General features: G+C 50.0%; 8 protein-coding genes across 8 annotated transcripts; 3 read left to right on the forward strand and 5 right to left on the reverse strand.

The window, feature by feature from the left end:
* Window positions 1-229: 229 nt before the first annotated feature.
* On the forward strand, window positions 230-660 carry LCP9604111_8343 (uncharacterized protein; the record flags this gene model as incomplete). Its single annotated transcript, XM_039076476.1, has 4 exons — window positions 230-318; window positions 369-453; window positions 497-563; window positions 620-660. The coding sequence occupies 4 exons, from the start codon at window positions 230-232 to the stop codon at window positions 658-660; spliced, it is 282 nt and encodes a 93-aa protein (XP_038925728.1).
* Window positions 661-1,341: 681 nt separating this feature from the next.
* On the forward strand, window positions 1,342-2,095 carry LCP9604111_8344 (DUF3245 domain-containing protein; the record flags this gene model as incomplete). The annotated part of the gene is made up of 2 exons (XM_039076477.1): window positions 1,342-1,523; window positions 1,636-2,095. The coding sequence occupies 2 exons, from the start codon at window positions 1,342-1,344 to the stop codon at window positions 2,093-2,095; spliced, it is 642 nt and encodes a 213-aa protein (XP_038925729.1).
* An 854-nt stretch (window positions 2,096-2,949) lies between these two features.
* On the reverse strand, window positions 2,950-4,896 carry LCP9604111_8345 (heat shock factor family protein; the record flags this gene model as incomplete). Its single annotated transcript, XM_039076478.1, has 6 exons — window positions 2,950-3,755; window positions 3,808-3,877; window positions 3,929-4,272; window positions 4,333-4,400; window positions 4,448-4,546; window positions 4,607-4,896. 6 exons carry the CDS (start codon window positions 4,894-4,896, stop codon window positions 2,950-2,952), a joined length of 1,677 nt encoding a protein of 558 aa, XP_038925730.1.
* Window positions 4,897-5,725: 829 nt separating this feature from the next.
* On the reverse strand, window positions 5,726-7,469 carry LCP9604111_8346 (F-box domain protein; the record flags this gene model as incomplete). Its single annotated transcript, XM_039076479.1, has 4 exons — window positions 5,726-6,674; window positions 6,734-7,128; window positions 7,181-7,346; window positions 7,399-7,469. The coding sequence occupies 4 exons, from the start codon at window positions 7,467-7,469 to the stop codon at window positions 5,726-5,728; spliced, it is 1,581 nt and encodes a 526-aa protein (XP_038925731.1).
* Window positions 7,470-8,052: 583 nt separating this feature from the next.
* Window positions 8,053-9,834, reverse strand: LCP9604111_8347 (succinate--CoA ligase (GDP-forming) subunit beta; the record flags this gene model as incomplete). The annotated part of the gene is made up of 8 exons (XM_039076480.1): window positions 8,053-8,187; window positions 8,257-8,549; window positions 8,603-8,649; window positions 8,725-9,270; window positions 9,331-9,430; window positions 9,489-9,561; window positions 9,631-9,714; window positions 9,781-9,834. 8 exons carry the CDS (start codon window positions 9,832-9,834, stop codon window positions 8,053-8,055), a joined length of 1,332 nt encoding a protein of 443 aa, XP_038925732.1.
* A 318-nt stretch (window positions 9,835-10,152) lies between these two features.
* LCP9604111_8348 (SDR family oxidoreductase) lies at window positions 10,153-11,327 on the reverse strand (the record flags this gene model as incomplete). Its single annotated transcript, XM_039076481.1, has 6 exons — window positions 10,153-10,522; window positions 10,578-10,672; window positions 10,727-10,878; window positions 10,939-10,946; window positions 11,014-11,238; window positions 11,293-11,327. The coding sequence occupies 6 exons, from the start codon at window positions 11,325-11,327 to the stop codon at window positions 10,153-10,155; spliced, it is 885 nt and encodes a 294-aa protein (XP_038925733.1).
* Window positions 11,328-12,067: 740 nt separating this feature from the next.
* LCP9604111_8349 (tellurite-resistance/dicarboxylate transporter family protein) lies at window positions 12,068-13,626 on the forward strand (the record flags this gene model as incomplete). The annotated part of the gene is made up of 3 exons (XM_039076482.1): window positions 12,068-12,443; window positions 12,497-13,223; window positions 13,275-13,626. 3 exons carry the CDS (start codon window positions 12,068-12,070, stop codon window positions 13,624-13,626), a joined length of 1,455 nt encoding a protein of 484 aa, XP_038925734.1.
* A 679-nt stretch (window positions 13,627-14,305) lies between these two features.
* Window positions 14,306-17,077, reverse strand: LCP9604111_8350 (histone deacetylase hosB; the record flags this gene model as incomplete). Its single annotated transcript, XM_039076484.1, has 1 exon — window positions 14,306-17,077. The coding sequence occupies one exon, from the start codon at window positions 17,075-17,077 to the stop codon at window positions 14,306-14,308; it is 2,772 nt and encodes a 923-aa protein (XP_038925735.1).
* Window positions 17,078-17,581: the final 504 nt, after the last annotated feature.

Consider the following 17,581-nt stretch of genomic DNA (forward strand, 5'->3'; position numbering starts at 1 on the left):
AAAACGAAGAAAATATCCTAAGAGTAGCATGCAAGCGTTGTCTTAATTCCCCAGCCCTCCAACAGCCCAAACGATCCTCTGGTAGGTGGTACCCTGTGATGTAATGGAGCGAGGAATCTCAAACCCCGCATAGAATTAGCCACGATGGAGGAAGAATTTGATATATTGTGTCTTATTCGCCAATTCGATTATTTTCTCTTCCATTCCGCCGCCCCTGATTGCTCCATCTATGGTCTTGATGTCGCACGCTGTGCAGCGATCTATTGAAGATATCACAATGCTTACCGCATATCAATTGCTTGCGTGTGCTTGTTACGGGTATGTCTCATATATGTCTTGATACGGGCGTTGAGCTAATATATGATTAGACCAATTGGATCTGCTCTGGCACATAAATACGGCAAACGGCCACAATTTATCTTCGCTACCATCATGGGATTCATTGGAACCCTTGTATGTTGCACAACCAGCGATAACTACAATGTTATATTAGCAGGGCGAATTATCCAAGGGTTTAGCTCCGCGGTCTTTGGGAGTTTTACTGTTGCAGTCATGGGAGATATGTGTGTCAATTTAACCTCCTGCCTACGTCTTACAACGCTGACTGGGAGAATAAAAGGTGTTTCGTTCACCAGCGATCTCTCCGGACTGGTCTGTTAGTGATGACATGGACCTGCATTATATCTCTAGTCTCGATCCTGGGTGGCGTAATAGCCGAGAGCCTTGGCTGGAGATATTTGTTCATCATTCATCTGCCATTTACCGTCGTTGGAATGTTATCAGTTTTCTTCTTTCTCCCTGAGACTCAGTGGCATGCTCCCCGAAGTCATGTCGTTTCTCCCGAGAAGCCGACTTAAGCGGAAGATAAAGAGATGGCAGACTTACCTAAAGTAGTATGGCGGGCAACGTGACGGTAGCGATTTTCGCGTGTCGGTAGCATTTCACAAATTGAGGGCAGTAGCAATGCTATCAACGAACTAACTATCACAGTATAAACGACCCTGTGGGGGCTAATCCCTTCTGGGTATAGTCTGCGGTAGGCTGCAACAGTCATTCTACACGTGACTGAACTAAGCATGATCACTGATCCGAGTCCGTGGTGACATCTACTCAGTGAGCCTGAGTCTGAGCACCCTCATGAAAGTGGCGGCAGATCAAATAGGAAAGCTCCACACGCCAGGGAGAATCCGGTACGTATAGTTACTTACATATGCAGGTCAGTCTATAGATCATGCTCACCGCCACCGCTATATCGGCAGAAAAAAAGGCATCGCAGATCCCAACCACAAAAGACCGATTCGAATCCGCCAATAACCCGACATTGAGCGCAAAGAAACCAATATGTCGCTCTCTAAAAGCGAGTCTGATGTGATCCTTAACCGGGCCAATATTGCTCTATCGCGCAGTCAACGGCTCGTAGCCTCATGGCTACCGCAACAGACACCAGAAGAGCTAGCAAACCCCAAGACCGACGAAGAGCTCCAACGAGAAGAAGATGAAATCTTCACTGCAGTGCCAGAGACGTGAGTGCTCCTCCACCTCTCCACCTACAATCTAGGCATATACCTTACCACCATTCTCCAATTCCACCAAATATACCCTACAATGCACGAACTAACCACAACGAACTCACAGCCTCGGTGTCGGAGCCCCCCTCCCACAAAAAGCAGCAGACGGAAGCTGGAATCGCACAGAGCTGGACTCAAACGATAAACTACGTAAACAACTCCTCGGCAAGAACTACGATCGCGTTATGAAGGCCGCTGCCGAGCAGAAGGCGGCGAATGCTGCTTCTACGGCCGCGGCTGCGTCTGCTTCGGCTAGTGTGTCGAAAGCCGACGTCGAGGACGAGTATGATGAAGAGGACGGTCGCTCGGCTATGCTTGCTAGGCAGAAGAATAAGAGGAAAGGTGGGGCTGGAGCAGGTCGTGGTGTGCATCCTGCGGCTGCGGCTGCTGAGGCCAGAGATAAAGGTGGCGAGGAGGGTGAGGGTGAGGTTGTGCCTGCTCCTGCGCGCTCGAAGGGGAGGAAGAAGGCTACGAGTTATCTTGATGAGCTTTTGGCTGAGCGTGCGAAGAAGAGGAAGAAGAGATGAAGATTTGCGGTTGATCGGTTCGATTCTATGTTACCACGCACACGAGCTTTGCGCGAGCTCTACTCCGTACCTGGCTCTGGGTCCTCTTTGATGGATTAGGCTTTGATCTTCGTCGCTTCGGATGCGCCAGACACGGCGATTGGGCCGTTGATTCAGGGGCTTGGGGTTGAACCCATGCCGCCACAGCCGGATCGCCCGCTGAGGCCTCACTCTGCCAGCGGCAGAGACTACAGCGCAGTGTCCCTTGGCTAGACACGACCAAGGAAGACTGCATACATACTCGGCTGAGTGCCATGCTGTGCCATGCTGTGCCACGTGCCACTCCAACAAAATAGCAAGATCAAACAGTGCAGAAAAAAAACATCATTCTAATTGATATAATCAAACTGCAAATATAAAATACAATTCAATTCCAGTCTCTTGCTCTAGGTGCCACAAGATTCAAATGTTTTTTTTGCTCCGCCCAACCCAAGGGTATATATGATATGCTGTGTGTGAACGAAGTATGGAGACCCGGAGAGCCGTAGGCCGTTAGGCCAAGGGCCGGGATTGGCGTGCCTTCGCCAGAATTAAATATCCAAAAATAGAAAAGATGAAAGGTGGAGAAGAAATGGGGGAAATGGGACATCTACAGGCGGAATTAAAAAAATGAGGTCAGAGCTGGGGACATTCTCCAGATGCCTGGAAATGGGTGCCCTTTTGCTCTGGTGAATAGTACATATGCAGATCAAAAGAGCAGGGGAAGAAGAGGGGAGTGGCATGGCTTGTCGGTGGTATGGGGACTTGATTGGAGAAGAAGGTAGTGCCAGCATTAGTGAATGGTGGATGCTGGGAATCTTCCAAAAACGTAGGATTCATTCCAACCGCTTCCGCTTACGGTCCTCTGACATCGCCTGCTGGTCCTCGTCGGGTCTTTCGGCAGTATCTGCAGGATTGAGCAATGAATGCACATTGCTCGCCATGCTCGAGCGACGGGTTGCGGGCAAGGAAGAGCCGTGAGGGAATCTTGAACCACCAAGTGTCCAGCCGTTATCGACACCGAGCATGGACGGTGAAGGTTCGGCAGTTGGTGGAGTGGCATGGCGGGATTGTTCTCGAAGGCGGCGGGGGGCGCCCATTTCGTATTGGGCGAGGACATCACGGACTTGCTGGTCACTAGAGACCGGGGTTCGGTGCCCTGGTGATGAAGGCCAAGGGCCGTTTGGGGGGTTGCCAGGGGGGTAGGGTGAGCCAGCCGAGGGGGACCAGCCGTGCTGTCGGATATCCGCAGACGTGTGACGGCGGGTCAAGTTTGGTCCTGGGGACGTTGATACGGAGAGAGGATGAGGCATCGGTTGCTGTGCGGGCGGCGCAACAGGAGGTTGTAGGCGAGCGTATGCTGAGGCAGAATTGGCGCCGCCAATCGAGCCGTAGCGGCGGGGGGATACTGAGAGATGGGGAGGGACGGGCGGTCGGATCATGTTGGTGTGTCTAGGTGTATGGTCCATCATGGACTGTCGACGGGCATCGTCCTGGGGCATTTGGCGCGGGGACAAAGGTGGACCGGCTTCAGTCATGTTGGCGAAGTACTGTTGCCGCGGAGGCATGAGGGTCTCGTGGGGGGTTTCCATGGCGCGCATGATTTCGATATGTTTCTCAACTTCTCTTTGCATGCTCGAGACTGGCGAGTGTCAGTGGGTGTCACCATGAGGGAAGCGGCAATATTGACATACCATCGCGATGTAGAGGGCTTTCCCTATCGGGCACAACAGCTTGAAGAAACCGTGAAATAGAATGTGTCCACTAAAATCAGGTTAGCACTAGACCCTGCAATAACATAGACGGCGGACATACCTGGTAGCACTTTGTCAGGCTTTCGGTCATAGCATGACATCTCGAGTTCAGTGTGATATTGCCTTCTTCGGCCCGAGCCATACGATTACGCAGATCGTAGAAGGTTTGCTCGATATTTAGAAATCTAGCTTCGGTCGCATCATGTACGGGTTCGGCGGGAGTTCCGGGCTGCGAAACAGGAGCCTTGTGGCCAGGGAATGAATCACGGTGGATCAAAGCGTGTCTCGAAGCACGGCGCTTGATCTCTCGTAGACCAGCTAGATCGCCTCTTTTGAAGTTCCCATTGCCATGTTTAAATTCCCAGAGCGCAGAATCCGGGGACCCGGTGTGAAAGACGTCGCTCACTAGCAGAGTCAAAAATGGTCAGAAATCGCCCAGTCAAAGCTCGCATGCGAAACACCCACCTTTGTGAAACCCATACATATTCAGCTGCCGAACGAACGAGGAGATATTGGTATGCTTGAAGTATGATCTGCGAGGGTCAGAGACGAGTTCATTGGCAGAGAGGATAGCACGCACGCTAAGACTTTGGAGAATTCCGACGTTGGCGACATGACGAAGCTATCATTTGTACCGGACCAAGAGATGAGATGCTGGATGCTGGGGTCTTCTAGCATACTGTTTCCCAAAAAGGTAAGCCGATGAAGACAAAAGACTCAGGAAGACCAAAAGGCATACTTGTAGAGCTTGTGAATGAAAGCAGTCTGGACGACTTTTGGCTGCTGAGCTGCGGCCGCAGCGCCGATAGCCGCATTTGGAGCAGTCAAAAGATTGTTTCCAGCTTCAGCGCCATTGGTGATTCCGGTCATTCGGTCGTCAGAGCCATGCGCGCCCGTGGGCGGAGGGGTGATATCCATCGAATGCTGACCAGACGACGAAAGTACAGGTATGTTTCGTGTCCTGCCGGGGGCGTCTGATACCCCGGCAAATGAAATCCTAGTAGAAGGGGGGTCGGCAAGACGACTCATGTCGGAGGGGTGTGGGTATATATAGCACAAGATCGATGGTGGATGCGACGGGATCGTGAGGGGTGGAATTCGGACGCGATGGACCGTTTATGCTCGTGCCGAACGAACGTGGGAGATCAACCAATAATCAACACTTCTGTCATCGCGCAGAAATTGGGTTGTTTTCAACAAAAAATATTGAGGGAAAAAAAAAAGAAAGTCTCGAAGTTGTCTGGAAGGTTGAGGAAAAGGCTCTGCGGGGAAGGGGGCCGGAAATGCGTTGACAGTCCGGTCTGCAGAAAAAATGAGGAAGTTATGAGTTTAAACAGGGATGAAGGAAAAGAAAGAGTCCAATTGGATATATTAGCATATTATCTGGGAAAAAGGGGTGACAGGGCTATTACTTTAATTGTCTAACCTCTACTCCATATCTTTTATAGCCCTATTGGCCTGGATTCTACCTAATTCTCACTAATATAACACGCTATACGGAGTATATCAAAGGATAAAGAGGCTTTGAGGCATTTAACTGGGATTCGGTGATGATAAAGGGTTCATGCCTGACTACAGCTAAACTGGCTAGACATACTCCGTAGTTCTACCTCCATAGTGCTCCGTACTATTGTACTATTATTATATCTCAAATTACCCCCTAATAATGATACACTTTTCTGTGATACAATCTGCCTTTTTTAAACTCACATGCATATAAGGCCCTGGTCTAATCATCATCGGGGTATCTACATATTTATTCATACAGTATTGCTTAACAAAGAGCTTGTATTGACTGCAATCATCCGCTAGCGCCCAGGTGGATTTGACAGGGGTTATAGCTGACTAGTTGGTATAGTCATTTCTTGTTTCTTGTACGCGTAGTCAAATCGCGAAATTCAATCTTCATGTTAGGGATGCCAGAAGGGATCCATGCCTCATCAAAACACCAGATCCAGATTTTGTCATCCACAAGGAATAGAGCAAAGTCTCCATCCCCCCAAATCGCGGTGGGTGCCTGGTTAGCTGCAAAAGGTATTCTGCGAAAGGATAAGGATGAATACGCTTCAGCATCGCGGGCATGCCACAGCTCTGGAAATTCACAGCCAATTTTCAAATCCCCTAACATCATGTCTAAACAATAAATCAACCCCGGGCCCCGGGCTGCATAGTCTAGATTAGTGTAAGAATAATTGAATTCCAGCTCTTGAATATTTTCGCAGCGGAAATGCACAGTAATCCGATCATCCGCCTCGAGTGAAAGCGAAAGCGAGCCATATTCATCCTCGTGTTCTAGATAATTAGGAGAACGATCCATAAAGGCTTCGGTCATATCGTAATCCAGCAAAGTAGAGCTTTGACCAGGGCGCGGGCACACTCTCCATGGTGGCCAGCTATCTTCTGGTTTGCATCGAAACATCCACAGTTCGTCTTGTCTGAAAGGAAGCTCTCGATATTGCTCCCACGTGCAGATAAACCTATTATCATGGACAGAGAACTTCTGAGTCTGCAAATGATGCTCTTCCCAATACAAGTGGCCATCTGCCCATGCTTGAGTATTGTCGCCATTTTTTCTGCGGACGCAAACAACGGAGAATCCGTCTTCCTCCGGATGTACTGACAACAAAAGAACGAACGGCCCGATTTTGATGGAACGGGCGATTCCAGAGTCAAAACAGAAGTGGACCACGGAATCCGAGTAGCCCAGCATGACCTTGGATCCGATGGAGATGTAATGACCAAATTTCAGCGAAGGAATGCGAAATGACTTGTACTGTTCTTCGGATATGTTCCAGACATGACAATACCTATCGTGTCCAGTCAGAGGTGCATTCAGCAAAGTGAAATTCCTGTTCTGGCTACATACCCCCGAACAGAAATTGCTGAGACTAAGGTGTCCGAGACCTGGACATAAATAAATCTCTCTCGATTCGCTGTTGTGAGGATTCTGTTCTTGCCGGTTGATAGGTTCACCATGAATATAGTAGTTTGATCTGTGGATTTTTCAATCCACGCGCATACTCCATTAAAACAGCTTAGGGCCTCTCTCTCCATGATGTTCGCTACATTGCAACACAAGTTATTAGGAATTGTGGCCACAACAGCAGGAATTCCCCTTTCCGCGCGAATTCTTTTTTTTACCAGCGCGCCAAAACCGATAGGGGTAGAACCGGACTTGATGATGTTTTCTCCCATGTGGTGTCTGACTGCAGTGGTGAAGACGATGGTTGAAGAGAGCAATTCACGCCATCGTTTGGAGACCTTTGAAATGTCAACATGTTGGTCACGAATATCCGAACAGATGCTGACATACTCTTTGAAGGATAACAAGATCTGCTAGGTCCAAGTACTCTACCAACATAGCCACCAGTTCAATAGGCAGCTTACCTAGCAAATCAAGTTGGAATGTCACCGGCTCGAGTCGACTTTTCACCTCTCGTATTTCATATGAATCTAGGGTATCAAGAATCGCATTGAGCCTATTTTTATCAGCAGTCAGATCCGACTATGGGCTTTGGACGTGGGACATACACTTCTCGGCGGCTTGACCTGTCTCGGAGAGCAACAAAGCCCTCGAGAATGGAATGGGTGGGTGAGGCCATGTTAGATCGAGGCGAACGAAAGATTGAGAGAAAGAAAGAAACTTTCAAAGGGATATTGTTGGATGGGATGGGATGGAAGGGGGGGACGGTTTGAGATGAGGTTGAAGTAAGGTGGTGGGCGACCCGTGGACTTCAGTACGGGAGGCTCTCGCAGCCTTTTTCTTTTTTTAAGCCCCATCATGGAGACATTATAGAATGTTATCATTCCCCACGTAGCTTCTGTCAAGCCTTCAAAGAAGCTCGAAGAATATATGGCCGAGTCCAGGTCATCCTCACTCGGACAAGCAGCCATCTACCCTACATAGATGAACTTTATAGAAAGGGATACTTTACACTAAACAATGAGAGCTCAATATATCATCTCTCACATATCCCGATTAGGAACTGATCTAAGTCATAGAAACACTCAAGAATACAGTGACAACAAGAAAATAAATGACACAGGAACAGGCGCAAAAGCATTACAAAGATCACTCTAAGATGTCACTGCGGTGGTTCGGCTCGGTTCGCTAGGCCCAGGAAAAAGGCAAATGAAAATGCTCCCTACCCTCTCTATCATTATAAACAAAAGGTTAAACGCCCTTTAGATGCCGAGGGTGAACTCAACACCGACGTCGATCTCACGGGCCATCTTGACGACCTTGGAGAACTGGACGGATTTCTCAGCGGCGTTCTGGAGGTCCTCGATGGAGAAGATCTTAAGGCCGGACTCGTTGATCTAGAAAGCAGGGGCTGTGGTTAGTTGACTCCATAGCGAAAAAAGGGAGAATGGGGACTGTCATCATACCAGCTCGTGGGCCTTCTCCATGTTGGTACCTTGCAAACGGGCGATGATGGGGGTGGTAATGTTCATCTCCTGCACGACGTTGATCAACCCCTGGGCGATGGCGTCGCAGCGAACGATACCACCGAAGATGTTAACGAAGACGGCAGACACTTTAGGGTCACTGGTGATCAGCTCGAAGGCGCTCTTAATGGCAGCGGGGGTGGCACCACCGCCAACATCGAGGAAGTTAGCAGGGGTACCGCCGTTAAGCTTGATGATATCCATGGTGGCCATAGCGAGACCGGCACCGTTGACTAGAAGCGAGAATTAGCGTTGTGATATTTTGACGTATCAACAGGATTCTTACCAAGGCAGCCGATATCACCATCGAGCTTGATGAAGTTAAGACCGTGCCTGGAAAAAGATGAAAGTCAGTCAATGTTGTTTCGCGCCGTTTTGTTTTTGCTATAACTGGGTAAGGCAACGTACTCAGCGGCCTTGACCTCATCGGCATCCTCCTGGGAAACATCGCGCCACGAGAAAACCTCCTTCTGACGGAACTCGGCATTGTCGTCGAATCCAAGCTTGGCATCCATGGCCAAAACCTGGTGATCGGAAGTCTCAGACAGAGGGTTGATCTCGAGCTGGGTAACATCGCGTTCCATGAAGCACTTGTAGAGGTTCTGGATAGTGTTCTTTGCATCCTCGATGCACTGCTCGGAGAAACCAAGATCGGTGGCGATGGTGCGAGCGATCTCGTCAGTCACACCGACGTGGATATCAATGGGGGTGCTTGTGATGGCATCGGGGCTCTCCTTGGCGACAGCTTCGATATCCATACCACCCTGGGAGGATGAGACGATGACGGGGCCACGAGTAGTACGGTCAAGGAGGACAGCAACGTAGAATTCACGGCGGGCGAACTTGCGCTCGCAAATGTAGACCGAGTTACAGATACGGCCGCCAGCGCCAGTCTGCTTGGTAACGAGCTTGTGACCGATCATTTGACCAGCAAACATCTTGGCCTCGGTGGGACTGTAAAGATATTTATCAGCTTCATTGTTGACAACCCGTCCTTAGATTTGTTCGACTCACGAGTAGATCACACGGACACCACCCTTGAGACCATTGTCGAATTGGCCCTTACCACGGCCACCGGCGAGAACCTGGGCTTTGATAACAAGATCACCACCACCTGGATTGTAATTTTCAGCGAGCGCGTTCAACGGGGGAAAGTGGTATATTATTCTTACCGATAGACTTGGCAATAGCCTCGGCCTCTTCGGGAGTGTTGGCGACCTCACCCCTGGGGACACCGACACCGTACTAGATTGTTGATCAGTGATCCTGGGTTCCTTCTTAGGCGACCAAAGGGTGAAACGCAGGTGGACGTACAGTCTTGAGGAGACTTGCGGAACGGTACTCGTGGATGGAAAGGTTTCGCTTCTGCAAAGCGATTCTGCTCTGAATGGAGGGTTGCTATTGTTCAACAAAGTCAGCTTAATTAACACATCAAACGAGCGCCCGATCTCAGATATAACTCACTGTTGCAGCCTTGAAAGCCGCCGCAACGGGTCTACCGCGAGCAAGCTTAAACATGATGAATTATGAGAGGGAAAATGTGGAAGGGCGGAGATATAAAGCCCGTTTAGATGGTAAAGGACCGGGAGAACAGCTTTCTTTTTCACTCGGGGTAGGTAACCTTGTGTTACGCTAGAATCGGGTGCCGTGGCCAACCAGCGATCGTTCCTGGCCTGACTCAGCATGGGGTACGCGAATATAACGGAACATGGCTAATAAAGTCGGTACTTGGATGTAAACGGGTGTTTATTTACTTGTATGATCTATATGCGTTATATCTTTTGCGTTTGTCTACTATATCTTATTGACTACATCTACACCTCTCTCCTCCCCCCTTCATTTAGCCGAGGCATTTTTGATCTTCCATAGTTTGAACATTTTAGTCATGGCCCGACCAAACAGTCCCGACCAAGCCCAGCCACCCGACAACATCCAAATCAACCAGCTAGCATGCCCCTCCCAGATCCAGGCCTTACGACCACGAGCCCATGGCCACAACCAGCGCCATGGAGCTGAGCCATACAACACTTGAGAAACAACACTGCGAGCATAGGCGTCATTCGGCATAGCATTGTGCTGGCTATGCTTCACACGGGCAATATACTCGGTCTCGATGGGGGAATATAAGGAATTCGGCCGTAGAGATCGGTCGGTCCGCGCAATACGCGATTGAACACCGCCGGTTACGATCGTTGTGACGTGGACACTGTTGATCCTGGTTAGAAAACACGACATAGATCTTGGGGCTTGTGGTATCTAACCCGAATGGCTCCAGCTCCACGCGAAGCGTGTCACTGAACGAGTGTAGTGCTGCTTTAGAGGAGTTGTAGACAGAGCCGAATACATATGGGATGATCTAGTCAATGTCAGTACGATCAGATCTCCGGATATGGATATACCTCAAGCGTACCCCGGCAATGGATCCAATCTGTACAATAGTACCTTTCGCCTTGATGAGCAAGGGCAGGAAAGCCTGGCACATAGCAATGACCGCGAAAAGGTTGGTCTCGAACGTTTGGCGAACCTCGGCAAGCTCTACTTCCATCGCGGGAACGGTATAATCTGCAGCAATCAGTACCTATAAATGGTTGACTCTAGCAGTCGCAGAGTGGGGTTACATACTCCGACCACTGTGGGAGATTAGCCAGATGTACCTCATCGTTCACGGATAAAATGACAAAATCCACATGTACTCACGCGTTGTTAACGAGATAATCAAGACCCTTGTCTCCGAGTCTCTTCTCAACCTCTGTGAAACAAGATTTCACGTTCTCCGGGTCATCAACTGTAAGACTCAAGGTTTCAATGCCGATGTCTGCCAGATCAGAAATAGTCGCCGCCTCGCGAGCAGTGGCTAGCACGCGTAGTCCATTTCGATTAAACTCGCGCGCAAGAGCGTTGCCGATGCCACCTGGAGAACATCTACTGCATATATCAGAAGTTGTTGTTGGTATCTGTCTAAAGTCTGCAACTTACCCCGTGATGAGCACCGATCTGCGAGTGTCTGTCATTCCTGACGTGTTTGAGTTGAAGTATGACAGACTAAGCCCAAGGACTATATTTGAAAGTCACTTATACAACGTGGTATGTAGTAAAACAGCTGGCTACGGCATGTACTAGTATACATATCAGGTAGGCGAGTGGAGATCAAGCAAATGCCTCGGCTCTCCACGGTTCCACGGTTCAGGGGGATAGCACCGAGCCCTAAGCCCTATTGCCTGTTTTGTCTTTATAGTACTCCGTACTAAATAGCTTGGAGATATGAGAAAGAAAAAAAAAAAAAAAAAAAAATGGAATAACGTAGATTGCACGTTAACGAATCGCGAAGTAGACTTGTCTACCTGCAACAACCTGAATTCACCATCTCGAGTATATTCCCGAGAATCCACATAGCTTGTGGTCTATTCTGTTCCTCTCTCAGAGCAACCTCATGGTGCCGATCGAAAGCAGTCGTGGATTCTTGCCATCGGTCTCCACATTAATTCACGTCGATCCCAACGACCCGTCTAGTATTCTTTTCTACTTAGATTTTCAATCGCTATTAATTAAAGGGGCTTCGACAACAGAAACCTGAGATCGTACATAATTTTTTCCCCATGCTGGTATCTTAGCCTTTTGCGACATCACCTCTACTACCCATGCCATCATCCGCAAGCAGCACAATAGAACCCCCGAACGAGGGGGAAGTTCAAACCATCCACGCTTGTATTCGGCCGTGTGCACTCGCTGGGTCGGCCCGCATTTAACAGTGATGGCCACCGAACCCGATCTACCCCGGCACATGCGAAGTCCCGGCGAAGACGGGTACCGAACACCAACGATAGAAGATGCTGAGCGGGCGCTCTCAATCCCGGGGACTGCCGAGGAAATTCCCGGTGGCAGGGTTTGCGAGGCTCATTCGTCTGCTCTGGAGGCTGCATTACAGCGAGCCTCGTCGCGGGCTACCGTGAAAACAAATCCGGATAAGGAAGCCGGTGCGTGCCGAGAGTATAACGGACTGAGCCTGTTTGGGCTCAAGCACACGGTTTCTGGAAAGCTGAGCTGGAAGGAGCGCATTCGTCATATTACGTGGGCGTATTTTACGTTGACTATGGCTACTGGTGGCCTAGCTAATGTCTTGTATCAAGGTGTGCATGGTCGATATCATCCTGTTCGGTTGAGTATGGCTAATAAGAACCAGTTCCATTTCGGTTCAGGGGCTTGGATACCATTGGCATCGTGGTTTTCCTGATCAATATCGCTTTATATCTCATCATCTGGGGTCTTCTGCTGGTCCGGTTCTATCATTATCCGTATACATTCAAGGCGTCATTCATGCACCCAACGGAGTCACTCTTCGTACCCGCAGCTATAGTATCCTTTGGCACGATCCTAATCAACGTATCTCAGTACGGGCCCGAAAACACAGGTCCATGGCTGATTCACGCAGTCTGTATTCTCTTCTGGATCGATGCCACTCTAGCCGTTATGTTCTCGGCGGGCATCTACCTCCTCCTTTGGTCGACGCAGACATTCACCATCGCGCAGATGACTCCTATCTGGATTTTCCCTGCGTACCCGATGCTCATCATTGGCCCACATGCTGGGATCCTCAGTGCAAAGCTAGAACCGTCGCAGTCATTACCGGTTATTATTGGCGGTACGACTATCCAAGGAGTTGGCTTTTTGGTTTCGTTGATGGTGTACTCGGCCTTCATATACCGGCTGATGACGCAGAAGCTACCAAAGGAAAATCTCCGTCCTGGTATGTTTGTTTCTGTGGGACCGAGCGGGTTTACGGCTGCCGGGCTGGTAAATATGGCGGCTGGGGCGAAGAGGTCGTTTCCGGCCGATTTTATGGGTGACGGGGCGCTGGCCGCCGATGTGCTAAAGATTGTTACTAATTTTGCGTGTCTTTGGCTTTGGGGGTATGTTTGATTGTTTGGTTATTTCTGTGTACTCGGCTAACTCTTCTCCAGGTTAGCCATCTTTTTCTTCATTATTGCAAGCACGGCCCATTGGTCGGCGATTGGACATGGACGCATGGTCTTCTCAATGACCTGGTTCTCATTTATTTTCCCTAATACTGCCTTGATCACTGCCACTTTTGCTATTGGCAAGGCATTCTCCTGCAAGCCTATTGAAATTGTTGGGTGTGCGGCGATACTACCGTTGCTGTTGATGTACTTTTTTGTGTGCTATATGATGGTTCGAGCTATTTTGACACGACAAATCCTGTGGCCACAGAAAGGTGAGGACAGAGACGAGGGTGGTTTCGAAATTCTTCGAGTTAAACCAGAGGCTGCGGGTGGTGTTTTAGGGCATACATAGGTAAATATATATAGATGTACATTTTGCATACAAACTACGACACCCAACATCAACTAAGAACATACAAGTATACTGTTACAATTCAAATAACAGGATCAATACTAACCATATATGTCATGAAAATAAGCCGAACATAACCAAGAAGGATAAAAGAATAATATACGAAGCAAGGTAGACAAAAAAAAAAGAAAAACAAAAAAGAATGGACCCGCCGGGAATTGAACCCGGGACCCCCCGCAAGTCACTGTTGTAGTGCGAAGCGGGTATTATACCCCTAAACCACAGGCCCATTTGATGAAAGGTGTGCATTTTATCAGTTACTCAAGGGATAAGCTGTATACACCGTTGTACGATGAAGGAGCATACAAATATTGAAAAGCCTCCTACTTCACGAGTAGCTTATGTATGTACCTCAACGAATTCTTCTCTTACCCTAGTGGCGGTTGGATGCAGGTTGATCGCGCTCAGCATTTGGGCTATCCAAGGGATCTTCCTTCACGCGGATCGAAGCCAGTTCCTTTGTGTACGCCGTGTCGAAGAACATAAGGAGACGAGAATTTGAAACCGTCATCTACTGTTACGGTCTACAAAGTTTACACAAATGACGGAAGTTTCGACAAAAGTCAGTCTGGGTATCAAATTTGAAAAAAGAAGACAAGACAAAGATCATCCCCCCCCCCTAAGCACCCTCCATCACGGCATCCTTGGCCGCGACTGGGGGAGAACTGCCGGCGGAAGCAGCCGAACTCCCGCCGGAGTTGCTCCCACGCTTCTTCTTCCCCTTCTTGGGGGACTTTGAGCTTCGACCCCGGCGGTGGTGGTCAACCGCACCGCCGGACAACTTGCGGCCACGAGCGGGCTCCTGCGCCGGCATGTTGAGAATTATGCGGGGGCGCCCCCTGACTCCCCCCACGGAAGTTGGAACCTGTGGAACCGGGGGGAGATCCAGGGGGCTGACACCCCGGTGCGGAGTTCCCGCACGCGTCAGACTGGTGCTCTTCCGACGGGAGGCACCAACAGACGGGGAGGCCTCGCGGGAGGCAGCAGGGAGGGTCGTGGCGGCGGCCGCGGTTTTGGGGGTCTTCAGACCCTTGCGGGCCTGGCGCCGTGGGGTGGTGGGCACGGGGCCCGACTCCTTGGGCTTGCGCGCGCGCAACTGGCGCCCCTTCTCGACAGGGATGATGAGGTCGAGACCCCTGTCCTGGGCGCTCTGCTCTCGGCGCTGGCGGTTCAGCTCTGCCGGGCGGCAGCTCCGGGTCTGGCGGCCATCGGGGATGATGAGCTTCGAGAGCTCCCCGGTGGCCACCGCCCAGCTCACTTCTGGCAAAGGGGCGGCAGGGATGTTGGCATCGAGGTCCCCGGTGGACCTCCGGTCTCTCCCAGGGACAACGACCTTTGCCGCAAAGGATTTCGTGGCTGTCAGGTAGGTGGCAGCACTCTTCTTGCGCCCTTTGCTGGGCGTTGGAGCCATGATGGCATCCAATTCTCTCAGATTACTCTGAGACCACCACTCACTTCTGAACTCTGAGTTCTCACTCAGACCTGACAGGTGGCTGAGCACACCGGAGGACAGCGCGCGGTCACTGTAGCCGCCCTCGAGGACGCTGACGACGCGCCCCTCCACACCGAGGCCTTCCTCTTGCGACATGCGGATTACATCCGCCGTGAACCTGGCATAGAATTCAGTCGGCACCTTCACGCTGTGACGTTGCATGCCGTTGCCTTCCCACTCGCTGGCATCAAACCCGGCAGAGATGAAGATAGCTGCCTTGGGCAGCGGGGAATTCGGATTCACTTGCCGCTCTTGACTGAGTTCCATTGTACGTTGCCGTAGGAATGAGCGGGCTTTGGTGAGCAATGCATTGTATTTTGTGCGGTACAATTTCCAGAACTCATCGAGATCGGCCCACTCTTCGAGATGAACATTCCAGATGGACTGATTGTGTGCTTCGACACAGAGGCTGGCACCCATGACTTTGTCACGCTCACCATTCTCGCAAGGGAAAGAGTTCACGTCATGCAAGCTATAGTAGCCGATAGCTGTTTTGCTGTACGGAGGAGCGTCTTCATACTCTTTGAATTTCGTGGCATCGGTTTTGGCCAAGTCAGCTTTTTGTGTTTTGCTGAGTAATTTGGAGTTGTGGTCATATGCAATATCCTGAGACCCATCGCCATGGTGAAGGTCGAAGTCAAGGATCGCAGCGTGGGTCAGACCGTGAGTTGTTGCTGCGTGGGAAATCCCGACATGAACGTTGTTGATCCAGCAAAAGCCGGAAGGGAAGTTAGCTGAACAATGGTGACCGGGAGGTCGAATGCAGACGAATGCGCGCTGGATCGGACCAGACTTGAAAACGAGATCCACTCCCTCGCAGACGCCCCCTAGGGCTCCTTGGAAGGCATTCACAGACTCTGAGCATAAGTAAAGGTCGTTGGCATTCAGGGCAGGACCACTTGTCCCGAGGCCGTCGTCTGCCTCCGTCCGTTGTCTGGCAAGTTCGTTTCCATCCATGATGAGACGTGATTCTGCAAGGTCCCCCATCCATTTCAATTCTGACATCCATTGAGTTCCATGAACATCTGTAACGGCAGTATCAGACAGATGCACCTTGCGATCAGTCTTGATAATTTGGAAAGGGACATCAATCTCGTCCAAGTCCGAACTTGGATTTGCAGCGAGATCTTCCGCATATCGAGAGCCGAGGCGGACATAGGCTGCAGATATGCCCACAGCGCAGGCGCGAATGCGCTCTGGTCTTTCGACAATGCTGTCGATAGTTCGTTTTGGCGCCTCAAGCTGGGAGTAGCGATGGCCATAGCAGTCGTCATGAATAATAACAGCAGTTTTAGTATTGACATCACCAGACCGGTGTAATTCAAGCTCCTTTGAGAAATGCGCAGCAGCGACAGACAAAGCAGTCGGAACTAGAGCTTCTGGAGCCGGGCTGATGACAAGGCGTGTGGGGGGCATCGCGGCTGAGGCTGCGGTGGCTGGCGACCCCACAGAGGTGAATGATGTGCGGCGTGAAGGGCCAGGAGTTGGAGATGAAGGTTTGAGCGGTTGTGAGACCGAACGAAGAGATGCAACAGACCTTTGCTTCTGTAGCGGTGCAATTGACCTGTGTCGTTCGTCTCGAACAGAAACAGAACCAGCTGTTTGTGGGACAGATTGCACAGGTTGATTCGATTGTAACGAGACAGCTTGAACAGGTTCACTGGGCTGCAGAGGAATAGCAGGTACAGCTCGAGCGGCTTGAACAAATCTAGAGGGGAGAGGATGGGATGGAACAGGAGAAAGACGAGGTGATAAAGGCAATGGTGTCTCTGTCGCCAGGGTCAGGCGATTCAGAGAATCGATCAGTTCACAATGCGCCTCATCGTTATTGTTGTTCTCAATACCATTGTCCCCTGGTAATGGCGGGTCCCCCGCAGTGGAGGGGGGCTTGTATTCCATCTTGCAGATTTCGACTCTGCCACAAAGGGTCAATATACGATGTTTCTCGTCATTCAAGGAATGAAAAGAGATGATAGGTCGAGGTTCGATGAATAGGGAAAGGGAATCAAAAGCAACAAAGAAACAAAGGAAGGGTGGGGATTCACATGTTTGGGTTAAGCCACATGGGGTAGGGGTTCGGTCGATCAGCAGACCATAGAACAACGACATACAACGACATACAATAGACAACAATCTTAGATTTCTATTGAAGATTTGAGGAACTGAGGAATTGATTATTGATCTTCTTTGATCGCCTCTACTTGGTTCTTATTGTATAATAACTAGATCCGTCTTTATTAGCTTTTGCAACAATGCACAATCATAATTCATGCTCTTTATTAGAACTCATCTCTAATATAGAATAGTCGAAAATATCCCAAATTCAAGAAAAGCAAAAATCGGATCTCATGTAGATCATCTAGACCATCGTATCCAGGTAATGGAAGACCGTAAACTCATCTA

The sequence above is a fragment of the Penicillium roqueforti genome (assembly GCF_015533775.1).
Source record: "Penicillium roqueforti strain LCP96 04111 chromosome Unknown scaffold_31, whole genome shotgun sequence".
NCBI classification, from domain to species: domain Eukaryota; kingdom Fungi; phylum Ascomycota; class Eurotiomycetes; order Eurotiales; family Aspergillaceae; genus Penicillium; species Penicillium roqueforti.